Here is a 12,487-nt window from a genome sequence, read left to right on the forward strand (position 1 = left end):
TCTGAGATACCCAGCATCATTTATAAAGGGACACTTATTACTGCTGAACGTGATCATTTTGCTAAATTTCCCAAAGTTCCAGAAGGAAACGGCGTGCAGCGCAACACAAGGGTGTATTCAGTTAGTTGCTGAAGTCAAGAGTCTGGACAACCTGCACAGCCCTGGAGGCAAGGTGTGCTACTGATGAATGCTCAGGGTCACCCCTGGAGAACTCATGGGCTGTCCTGGACCCACATTCCCTACTCAGAGCCACGAACACCCCAGGAGGGGCCGCTCGGCTTTCAGCCTTGGCTGACTCCACAGAGCTACTCCAAACCTACCCTGGTGTAAATCACATCAGAGGAAGACCCCATCACGTGTCCTGACTGCCCCTATTTATTTACAGAGGCTTTTCTTTTCCTTTTCTTTCGAGGGCAGAACAATGAAGCACTAAACATCAGGTCCCAGTGGTCACTGCAGACATGCATAACCCGCTATCACCACTCCCAATTCCTTTTTGGGTTATACAGAACAAAGTAACTGTCAGTAGAACACACCTGATGCACACAAACACACATCTCTGAAACAGGACACCGCAGCTGTAGAAACCTTCACAACATTCACTGCCCTTTGCATGTAGTAAAGCTACACTGATCCATGACTTAAAGCAGCTTCTGCACCTGGAGTGCCAAACTGGAGCAGTGCAAAACGTCAGGAGGGTTAACTTCTCTCATTTTGATCCATTTTGGGCTCAGCTCACTGCCTCTCCAGGTAATGAAGTAAATTGCCTGTAGATGGTGTGGAAAGATACGCTATACATGCTTTGACTGACAAAAGTCATCTATCCATAAAATCCATCACAAGCAGTTCGAACTATACACCCTGAAAAAAGCAGAATTTCTTCCAAATCACACACAATTTTATATTCACATCTGTAATCTACATGTTGTTACAAAGATTGGACAGAACAGGTGCTTTTATCCTGAAAAAGGCAGATCCATGCCTGCAGAAACATCTTGCTAACTTGGACAAGCTTCACCAAATTGTTTCAACCAGGAAAAAAAAGTGCACCAAACAGATATCATCATTTCCAAAACAAAACACTTGACTTCAACTCAAGCTGAGTGATTTTTTTTTTTTAAAAAAGATCTGAAACTATGAAAAAAAGCTTTTCTTTTTAATTCTCTCATTTGCTGGTTGATCCCAATCTAAATCTTTAAAACCTACATCTGAACCAAAAGATTAGCAAGTCACATTGCTCCCATCATTACCCATCATGATATTCTGGGATATACAATTAGCTTCTGGGATGCACAGAACAGCGGGATAATGGTTCTATAGAGGAAGTAGGTCTGAGCTGGCCAAGGCATTCAATATAAATATATAAAAACTACCATTAGTCATGAGAATCACTCTGCTGACATGGCTGAAATAGGAAAGAAATAGGATTAGCTGGCACATTATGATCATGTACCTTTTTTCTCTTCAGCCCTATTTTCTATTCATCAAGAAGTCATAAGCAAATAGGCACAAAAAGCAATGTTTTAAAAAAGGAATTCAGAGCAGAGTTGGATAGTAGGTATTATGCAGAGTGTTTGCTCACTCAGCATTTCCTTAGGTCCAAGTGCTTTTCACATATTCCACAACAGCAGTGAAGCCACTCTGGAGATGCTACTTGACCACTGCACAAACACTTCAGAGAAAGATGGGTGAGTACATTAAACTTGCTAGACAATTTAGAATCCCCCAAACAGTTCTGATTCAATCCAAGGTTAGAGCTCGGGTCAGTCCTTTGCAAATCAATAGACACTAATTAGCTCTCATCTAACTGCTGGAAAAAAAAGAACGCATGAACTTGAGTTTTCTGACCAGCAGACTTCATTTGAATTCTAACTTGGTGGCACAAGTGGTAAAGTCTAAGAAGACAAAACCTCTGAGACTGGTAAAATCAGTGTTTCACCATGCTCTCCTGTAGAAAGGCTACAAAAAGTTCATCACCTGAAAAAACCTACCCACTACTGCTTCTCCCCAAGCCATCCTCCCCACAGCAGAAAACCACAAACGGCAGCAAGGACAACCACCAAACAGCTTTCGGGAATTCAGCATGCGCAGCAGAGTACAAAGACAAATCACGATGCGCGTCAGGATGCAGCAGCCCTGTGACCCACAAGACCTGATCCACACGCACTAAGCGGGCTGCAGCCCCGTATCAGCCTAAGATCTCCGCAATGGAAATGAGGCACAGAAATCAGGGCAGGCAGCAACCCTGGCACGCACTGCCGCACATCTCCTGGGGAAGCCAGCAGCTGTGAGACACTGATTACAGCACGCTGTACACACCTCACTGGGAGAAACAGCGGACAGCAGCGCTCCTGGTAAAGACAGCTCCTTCTCCCACCACTCAAACAAGCGGTCACAGTGTGGGCTCCCGACGGCAAGAATCTGGCATGAGCCGTGCTGCACTGGTGAGGACCATACCTATTACAAAGACCCAAAGGGCATAGGAGACAAAAAACTTTTCAGTATTCAATTTCTTTTGTCTCCAACAGCTTTGCTCACTTCAGGTGAAGAGCTGAGAACTCCTCCCTAGCCAAGTGATAGATGGGCTTGCTGTACAGCTGTGACACACCTTCTCCCAGGTCCATCAGTGGGAATGAACATCTTCTTACAGCAAGGACAGCAAACCCGTAATTGCCAATTTCAATTCATCTTTCAATAGGATCAAAAGCAGGCTAGATTTTGGTGGGGATTTTTTTTTCTTTTTGTTTTTTCATTTTGTCGGTTGTTTTTTGGTTTTGGGTTTGCTTTTTTAGGAAGTGGAAGAAGTGATCAATACATTGAAGAAGGTGCTGTTAGCCTAGGCTCTCCAAGTTTTTTACTGCAAACAGCCTTGCAGTACCTCTGAGACAGAGGTAAATTTTACTACCCTTGCATAAGAGATAGCCAAACCACGCTACCAAAAGGACAAATCAACTTACTCCAAACTCTGCTATGAGCCACCAGAGGATTCCATTTCCCAAGTTCAGTCCCTGTACCAGATAGGCCAGGCCCAAATGATTGATGTGACACTACGACCCATAATGAAACCGGCAAGCACCATTCCTCACATCAGCCCAGAAGAAAGACGTGTGAAAATAAGGAAATATAACAAAACGAGTGACTCTGCACAGGCTGTACACCATCAGACACCAGCCATCTCTTACCCAGACAGCTGCATAATTTTAAAAACAGTCCTTTCACTAAAAGTCTCAAGCTACTGAAGCACCCATACAGCCCTGCATATTTTTTAAATTCTTGACCAGAATTTCAAACATTACATTTGAACAAACTCCAGCAAATGCCAGCCCAACGCAAGGGCAGGACCAAGCATTCAAGGCCAATTACCCAAGTTCTAAGTGGACTGAAAGCGAGCACGTAAATTGCACTTGAAACAACCAAAGCAAAAAAACTTTCAGCGTACCTGAAACACCCAAACATTCTGCCAAATAATTACATGCAAGTGACCAGACAGGTCGCTCCATTCCAGCAGAAGAGTGCTCACCGGGGCTATTATCCCTTCCAGGAGAGCAATTCACCCTTTCTACAAGTGCCTGGGCAAGTCATGCACAGCACCGTGTCTCTGCAGATTGATCCTCAGGCACTGAGGGCTTCTGAGCCTCCCGTGGGGCGTTCGTGTCAGGGCTGCACGTGGCCACTCGCCACTTTACCAACAGCTGGGATGACGGAACAGATCCAGAGCCCCAGACACAATGGCGAGGACACGCAGGAGTGACTGCTCAGTGGGTTCACTGGCGTGACTCGTCCCTACACTCACTCTTGCTCTTTACACAGAAACCCGACCACCCGCCTCCCCCTTGCTCTGTGCGTACACCACAGTTTCACCACCGACAGTCACATCTGTGTGAGACCAACGGAAAGGGCACTCACCGCCTTTGAATATTTCACACATTGCTGTGCGCCAATCAAGTGATCTCTGCATTCTGTATTTGGTGATACAGACACATCTCCAAACTCCCCCACAGAGTCAGGCCAGAGGGTGCATTAGTGTCCAGCCGCAATGACTGCAAGCAGCAGAACAGGAGTGTCTACTCTGGAGTCTCCACCAGATGACTGCACATGAAAACTCAAAGATGAGCTCAAATTTGATGTTTCAGAGGCATCTGATATTCTGAAGATCAACAGTAATATAAAGCAGGAGAAACAACAGAGGGAAGCCTCTGGCTCTGACAGGAAATATAACACATACATATTTAGAAGAAAAAAAATCTCCATGGGTGAAAATTGGAAATTGCTTCACTGCAGTGATCATCACAGCTTCACAGAAAAGTGGTTTAATATAGATCAATCATTTCTAAATTTTTGTTTTTAGATCCCCACGTTGTTCCAGTGGAAGTACAAGACTTCATACAACAAACCTCCTGACAACAGGTACAGAGATTTTAGGCTGCCTAGAGAGTTCCCTTAGAAAAGGGGCCATGGCCTCCCAGTGATCTCTGCTCTCCAGCAGCACAGCAAGTATTCCTCTCAGGTTGTAACGTAAATGCCCAACACCAATCCACGTAACACCTTCCTCACAATAAATGAACACAGGTTTTCATTTGGATGGGTTGGCTTGGTTTGAAATGAACTATGAAAACACACTGTTGCTGTTTCAAAAATAACACATTCTAAAACATTTTAAGGATGCCGAACTAAATCAAAATTAGCAATCTAAAACTGGTAATGAGAAAATATGTACTTTAAATGGAAAATGTTAAATTGATGGTTTGTGACAATAAAGAAACACTGAGAATACATCAGCTCTCTCATTTCACACCTTCTTGCATAACAGTCCTACACTGGCAGTAGGATGGCCTCCCACCTCCCAGACACCGAACACAGTGAACCCAGAGGAAAGAAACCCCACTGTTTTCTGCAGCTCTTGGACAAGTTCCTGAATCAGCCTTCAACAAAACTGTGGGGCTTTTTCTGTGAAAAGCTTCTGTCACAGGCTAGTTTCCCATCATCACATCTCCATCTCTTCCCAGAGATGAAACACATTTCATGGGAAGGTGTAGTTAATCAGCAGCTCTCCAAGCCACCCTAACAGCCCCATGGGTCCTCCAGGCCCAGAGCTATATAGGGAAACGGAACAATTTCACATCTGCATCTGCACAAAATCTTTCCAAAACTGAACAAGTAAATGGCACTCTTTACCATGCTTTACTCTGTATTCATTTGGTGAACTCAGCGTTTCTCAAAAAAGTGTCCACCCATGCAAGATATTTTTTCCATCTCTACTGTGTGAGTTAAATGGAACCCTAGCATCTAAACAGTACATCAACGCAGCAGAAAGAGTAAGCTTATTCTGAAATTAATTTAACAAATAATGAAACATAGTTTGAAAGTGGCATGGTTCCTTCTGCTAACACTGAGACCACATTGAGTTTAATGACAAATCATCTGCTCTGCCATGAAGTGGAAACAAATGCTAGCTGGAACACATCTTTCGTGTTTCAACGTAGACCCAACAATGCAAAAGCTTTGACCCCTGAACTGAAGCCAGGCTGCTTTTCTTGTCACAGAGCACTTACACACGATACCTGAGCACATTTTGCAGCACAAAAGGCATTTTCAGAGGTCTGCAATGAGTAGAGTTGTGCAGAAAGCACACTCCCAGGTGTTTTTCCAGAGAACCCTGGAGAAACCGGGGTATATTCCGTACTGGGAGAGTTCAGACATGGCCCCTGCGCTCGCTGCCCCCGCAAAGCCACCAGCACGCGGCCCAAACTTGGCAAGGCTTTCAGCAACACATGCTTATGCTTCTGGCAGAAGGCAGCTGACCACTTGCAGCATCAGTGTCTTTGCCAGCTGGCCAAAGAGCACGCAGATGCAAGGGAAGCAAATTATCTGCCCACTGGCAAAAGGAAATGCTGAGCAGCACCTCAGGAAAACGTGCGCGTGTGCACGTGCGCCCGGGGTGGTGTGAGCACACGCCCCACACCTGTGCCCTGGGAAACAGAGCTCAGGTAAACTGCAGAAACTGCCTGCTGCTAGCCCTGAGACGTCGTTTTCTGCAACACTCTCACAACAATGAGCATGCACTTCTTCCATTACAATCTTCCAAGCTGAATTTTTAAACACAAGGACTGCAAGGATGCTAAAGCAAATTTTTATAAGTCTGAAATCAGATCCCTTCAAGAAAGTGCTGATATGCTGATACAACCACCTACAGGATTTTAGCAACCTAGGGTTAGCATGTCTTTGCGTCTTCCCTCTTTTTTTTGTCTCTTGAAAAATGAATGCTCATGAATAAAAAAACCCACTACACATCTACATTTGGTAAAATACAAAAAGCCTTCTGGACTCAGAAGATACATAAGAAAAAACCACAGAAAAATTAATGGGACAAGAATTTGCAGCTGATAGATTAGGTTTAGCTGAGAGATGGAATCTGTCTGTAGATTAATTAGATTCTACAATCACAGCCCCTTTTCATCTGCACACATCCCACCACTATCATTACACGATCAACAGATTTTAATGAAAACTATGCTTTTCATTAAAAAATGATTTCTTTTGAGAAATTCAAGGGACACTATACATAAGGTTTAGTTTACTTTTCTAAGTATGTCTTGAGAATTGTGCATAAGGCAAGTGCACATTTGTTGGCTGTAAAGGTGTACAACAGCAATTTTTTGCAATGACAGTGCAGAGAGGGAATATGAGATCTGTGTGCTAATGAGCTGACACTGCAGAGGCTGGAGCAGTGTTAGTATAGTGCACTACAAGAGCAGAGCACAACGACAGACAGACGGGGGTTATTTCTAGGGAATGTGATCTACGGAACACACAGTTCAACATTAACATGAACACCCTTCATCAGATTAGGAGAAATGGAAGACTGCTTCAGTGACAAATTTAAATACTTGAGTTGTTATATTCATATTATTCTGAAAAACTCAGCTCACTCCGGACATGAGCATTTTTAAAGAAAATATAACCTGATTTTGGTTTTGTACCTTCATAGGTCAAGTTAGCTTGCTTTCTGCTTCTACTGATAGCAAAAAGATGTGTGTTTTAAGAAATGTAATAATTTCCCTAGAGCCAACTGATAAACTTCAATTCACCTTTAAATATACTGGAATTTTCATCTGTGTTTGCATTTGTCCTCTGTTAAGATACCGTACAGCTAAATAAATAAGTGGGCAGATAAATACAGAGTGGATAAATACTGTACGAAGGTGTGTAAATTAAATATACAGAGAGAGGCTTGGTGCTAGCAGTGAGGCAGGGAATACATGTACATAAGTCAGATTATGCATCATTTAACTGAAAAAGGAATGAGAGGGAGGGGCTTAGGGCAGGAATTTTCTTTTGCTTCTAAACAAGTTTGTTCCCATGTTGGGATATTGCCAAATTTGCCGTAGCAGAGGTGGGCTCTTTTTCTCAGGCTCATGAGAACACTTCAGAAGAGGTTTTTTTCTCCTCTGGAATGCACCAGATTGCATCAAGCAGGATGTGCAGCTGCACAGTAAGAACATAAGGCTTTCTGAGCAGAGCCCCCCTCAATCCCTGCACACAACGCTGACTACAGTCACTATCGTGCAAATCACGCAAAAGAGAATGGAAAGTATTATTTTCTGGATCCTGACTGCTACAGGCACTAGACTCGGGCTACACATGCTCATTTCTCCTTAGCTCCTGTGCCTGTGCCACCACCGACTGAGCCCCAGCCCCACTGCCCGGGGAAGGCAGAGTCACTGCAGGTTTCTCCCCAGTGGAACCCTGCCAATTGCAAACACTGATCACACGGCTGTGTGACGGCACTGGAGACAACGTATGCCTATCTCCAATGGTATGGAAAGAGTTCCCTCATGGATGTGGCAGCACACTGAAATTATCTGCCAGGCCCCTAGGAAACGAGCATTTGGTTAAAGGCTGGAATTTTGGCCAGGTAGTGTGAGGAGCCATTAATTCATCCTAATGCATTGATACACACAAGTGTTCTGACTTTCAAAGATAATTGGTACCAGATTCAAAAGAACAACTGTTCTGATGGGGTTTTTTTAATATTTTGAGCCACTGAAGCCTATGACTGGTGACTTGGACTCACCATATTCTTTTCTTATCAACAGTATTATGAGATGGTTGACACAGTACAGACAAGGTCACCTTTCAATTTCTTTCGTCTGTTTCTTTTTTCACGTCTTCTGCTTTTAAATAGGTTACTGTAGGTACATATTCTTTGGCCTACAGTTTCTCCAAGGATTTAGGTTTTCCCAATTTTACTATACTGCTAATATGGGTGTTGGAACACACAGCCCTGTACTACAGAAAACCATCCCACTTTACTAAAATTGCCACAGCTTTTAATAAGCACTGGCAAAAACCATTAGATGTCCAAAGATGAGTACAACACTGACTAAATATACTGACTGCCCCTAAACAAGTGTGTGGATTACTTGTGTTGGTGGGAGACGTGCTGGTAACAACTTCTAAAAAACAATTAATAATTAATCACCCAATGGGTTCAATGTATTTAGTTTAAATCCATCTAATTGATATCTAGGAAACTGTGTTTGAGATACAGCCTCTTGAAGGGATTACACTGATTAAGGATTAATAGTCTGATGTTTGTTGTAAGAGCTGTTGAGGCTGGATAGGATTAGTAAAATAAGATGCGAAGTCGAGACGCTTTCATTTACCATACTTTCCCACTTTACCAAATATTTTTATTGTATATTACATTATTAACTCCCCTGCAAAAGTTTTAAAGGTTCTACTTCAAACTCCCTTGGAGAGTGTACCACTGCACTACCAAGAAGCAGTCACATGGGGGATATGTTAGAATAGCAATCCAAAATTTTTCCAAATATTTCCTTACTGTATATTTTTTAACTATCAACTTTCTCAGAATATACAGTGGCACCAGGAATGTAAGAACTATTCTACCCCTTGCAAACAAAAAAATAAATAAGCTATTCAAAACACAGAATTGTTCTAAAGCAAAAAATACTCGTTTTCTGAGCTCTAGTAGTTCATTATTTCAGTACAATGCTTCCTCTTTGACCATTTTATACTGTGAGTCTACACCTGCAAACAGTGAGGGGAAACCTCATAATGTGAAGTCAGTACACGGCATTCAGAGGTCCATTAGACCATGGGCAGACATGTCTCTCCACATTGCAAAGTGCATTTGTTACCTTGGAAGAGGATTCCTTTCATTTTCAAAGATTTACAATAAAACTTGTATAGAATCGGATTTGGATACATCAGTAAAACAAATACCCAGGAACTGCTACTGGTAAAGGAATGCTTTTTAAAATGCAGAACACACACAAGTCTTTCTGAAAGAGATTTTGCATTTTAACACTGCATTAGCAATACTCAACGTTCTATTTTGCATCTTCTGCTAACAAAAGCTCAAATTCTAGGTGTGCCCTGCTAGTGCAGAGCTTTTTCTCCTAATGGCAAGCGTTCTGATTCCATTTTCTCTCCCCTCAGCTCTAACACTATGTGTCAGTTTACAGTCTCCTCAGCTCTTCACAGGACACTCACTGCAAGAAAACAACTCAGTATTTCAAGGCAGATGAGGCAAATAAGCCCCTCTAGCCTTCTCCCCTCTAGGTCACTTCCAAACAGCTGTTTCTGTTTTTTCCCTACATAGTGTATTCTTTGCCAATTATGCCTTTTCACACAGCTAGGCTGTAGCCTCAACAGAAAAGGGACCTTACTTCAGCAGCGATGATTGCATCTACACAGCACTGCTGTATCAACTACACGGCTGTTTTCCTGAAAAACGAAACTCAGGGGATGAAGTGGCAAGAGAACTTTTCCTAAGGTATTCCATATAATGCTGCAAATCTACTGAACCTCCAGTCACTGCACACATTTGTTCCACGATATTGGATGACCACCTCTCGGCTGCCAGGAAGGAACTGAATGCAAGGACAGATAATAAATGAACGTATTTTTTAAAACCAGGTATTTACTTACAAGCATTTGTCACTGAGAAACTGTTGGAAGAGTCCAAGTGATCTACATGATAGTTCAAATGGAAGGGCTTTTCTGTGGTATTTTGGTTTGTGTTGTATAGCTGCACAGCAAATCGAAATGCGCTGTGCTCCTGAACAGTGTTCCTCATGAAAAGTCCACCTAGGACAGGAGAAAAAAAAAATGAAAAAATGGAAAAGGCATTTCAGAATTAATTCTGAGGAGAAACAACGGCAATAAGTTGTATTTGCCTGCTGCACACTGCAGGAGAGAATGAGCAGGAGCAGCCTGAACGTGAGCACATAACTCTGACAGAGCACCTACATGAAATACACATTGCAAGTCCAAAGTTAGGCTTTTGAAGCCACACACCACATCCAGGTGCCCCCTGAGCAATGAGTCGCTGGGAGCTGCAGGTGCACCTTGAAAACCAGGCCACTTCTACACGGCTGCCCACACAGAGATTTACGAGTCTAACTTGGGGAACCGCGGCTCCTAAATGCTGCGCAGACTACCGAAATCTCGCCGCTGTAGCAATGCGCGGGGACACGGCGGCGTGCGGCGTGGCAAACGTGCGGTTTCACGGTCTGCTGGAGCGCCAGCGCGGCCGAGGGAAATGATGCTCCGAGGGACGGCAGGGAGCAGCCCCCGCTCCGCCGGCTGCCCTGAGCCTCCCGGCTCGCTCGGCCCCGGCTTGCGGGCACGTCGCTACGGATTCACGCCACGGCTCCGTGACATTCTGTGCTCCACGGGATGCGCCGCTCCAGGGCACGGCTCCGCTCCAGGGCACGGCTCCGCGGGGCGCGGAGCCGATCCCCGCCGCCCGGAGGGGCGCGGGCAGCCCGGCGCCGCTCGCCGCCGCCCGCCGGCGCAGCCCGGGCACCGCCGCCGCCTCTCGCCGCCTCTCGCCGCCTCTCGCCGCCCGCACGGGCCGGCTCCGTCCCCGCGGCGCCCGGGCTCGCCCCCCGCTCCCCTCCGCACAAGTTGCCCCGGCTGCCGGGGAAGGCGCGGGTCGCGGTGCCGCGGCGGGCGCTTACCTATACTGATGGTGTTGGGGAACCCCGCCAGAGCCTCCCCCAGCAGCCCCGCCAGCAGCAGCAGCAGGGTCCGGGGCGCGCTCTGCCCCATCTTCTTCAGCCCCTGTGGTTCAGCCCCTAAAGCGAAACTGGCGGCACAGGCATGGGCGCAACTGGAGACTCGGAGCGATGTCAACCGCGGTGGCGATGCTGGCGGAGGTGGCGGGGAGGATGGTCCCCCTCCTTTCGTCTCTCTTTTTTTTTTTTATTCTTTCCTTCCCCAAATCCCTCTGCTCTCGTCTTCACCCCAGTCTAGCAGGGCTCATTGGCTGCGAGATTGCCTTTCTCCCCCGTCTCCGACAGCCCCCCCGACGCAGGGACTTCCCCCAAAGATGGTGGGTAGCGGAGCCGCCGAGGCTGCTCCGCCCGGGCCGGGAGGGGTTATCGATCAAACTTGGCGTGAGGCGGGCTGGCGGCACGCTCGGCCCGCCCGCCCGGCCCCGGCGCCTCCGGCCGCGGCTCCGCGCTCGGGGCTGCGGGAGCGCACCGGCCTCACGTGCGGCGGCCCCGGGCTGCAGCTGCCCCTTTAAAGCCGCATCGGCCCGGTGTGTGTGCCTGCGTGTGTGTGTGTGTGTGCGTGTGCGAGAGTGGGAGCGCGGTGCGTGCGCCTGTGGGCGGGCGGGGGAGGGAGCGGGGAAGGGAAGGAGGGGCGGCAGCCCAGCCGGGCCGGGCCCTGCGCGGGGTCGGTCCCGCCGGGGCCCTGCCCGGGGCCGTGGGCGGTGCGGGCGCCCGGAACCTGTGGGCCGGGAGGCGGCTCGGGGCCGGGAGGCCCGGTGATGGCCGGGGCGGGCGGGTGCCGCTGGGCCCCGCCCGAGGGGACGGGGCTGCGGGGGGACGCGAGCGCGGGGGTGCCGAGGGAGCGCCCCGCAGGGCCGCGGCCGGGGCGCCGGGGCACCGCGCGCTCTCCCGAAGGCGCTGCCGGCCCTGCGCCCGAGTTCTCCCCATCCCTCCTCCGGTGCCGGCGCCTCAGCAGGGAAGCTTCATCCGCCCACAGTGCCGTGAAGTGAAGAAAAACATGAAGAGTTGAATCCCACACGAGGGAATGCTAGGTCCTTCCCAACCTCCCCTAAAGGAAGGCACTCAAATAAAGTCTCCCTGTTTCATCCTTGATGCTGGAAAAAGACGCAAGGTGTGTGTCAGCTGATGAGCCGCCCCAGCACAGAGCACGCAGCAGGGCCAGCCTGGCGGTCGCAGGGGAGCAGGAGGGTGGTGGTGGACATCGTCCATCCCGTGTGTCCTGAACACCAGCCCTGAGACAGCCCTGGCCTTCGTGCTCACAGCCAGCTGCTGTGTCTGCCTGGGTCAGGTTCCCGCTGCTCTTTCACCCATCTCCTTGACACTCTGCTGCATGGATCCTGCAGTGCTTTTCTTTTTGCTGCTTTGGGGGCTCACAAAACTGTACAAAATGGAGGCAGAAAACTGATACTAGATGGAGTTGTCCATCTCATAGGCCCAGC

General features: G+C 47.5%; 1 protein-coding gene across 7 annotated transcripts in view; it reads right to left on the reverse strand.

Moving 5' to 3' along the window:
- GRIA3 (glutamate ionotropic receptor AMPA type subunit 3) overlaps window positions 1-11,625 on the reverse strand; it is a 127,724-nt gene extending 116,099 nt beyond the window's left edge. For 3 of the 7 annotated variants that reach the window (XM_066202626.1, XM_066202624.1, XM_066202623.1), the window contains exons 1-2: window positions 10,992-11,623; window positions 9,958-10,116 (exon numbers count right to left, since the gene is read on the reverse strand). In XM_066202626.1, coding sequence (XP_066058723.1) covers window positions 9,958-10,116; window positions 10,992-11,082 — 250 coding nt within the window. In that variant the 5' untranslated portion in view covers window positions 11,083-11,623. Of the gene's footprint in view, window positions 1-9,957; window positions 10,117-10,991 lie in introns of all 7 variants that reach the window. The other 4 variants (XR_010723660.1, XM_066202627.1, XM_066202625.1 and 1 more) reach the window with 3 other exon arrangements.
- Between the last annotated feature and the right edge of the window lie 862 nt (window positions 11,626-12,487).

This window comes from Chamaea fasciata, unplaced genomic scaffold (assembly GCF_029207755.1).
Source record: "Chamaea fasciata isolate MVZ Bird 193981 ecotype frontalis unplaced genomic scaffold, bChaFas1.0.hap1 SCAF_22, whole genome shotgun sequence".
In the NCBI taxonomy this organism is placed as follows: Eukaryota; Metazoa; Chordata; class Aves; order Passeriformes; family Sylviidae; genus Chamaea; species Chamaea fasciata.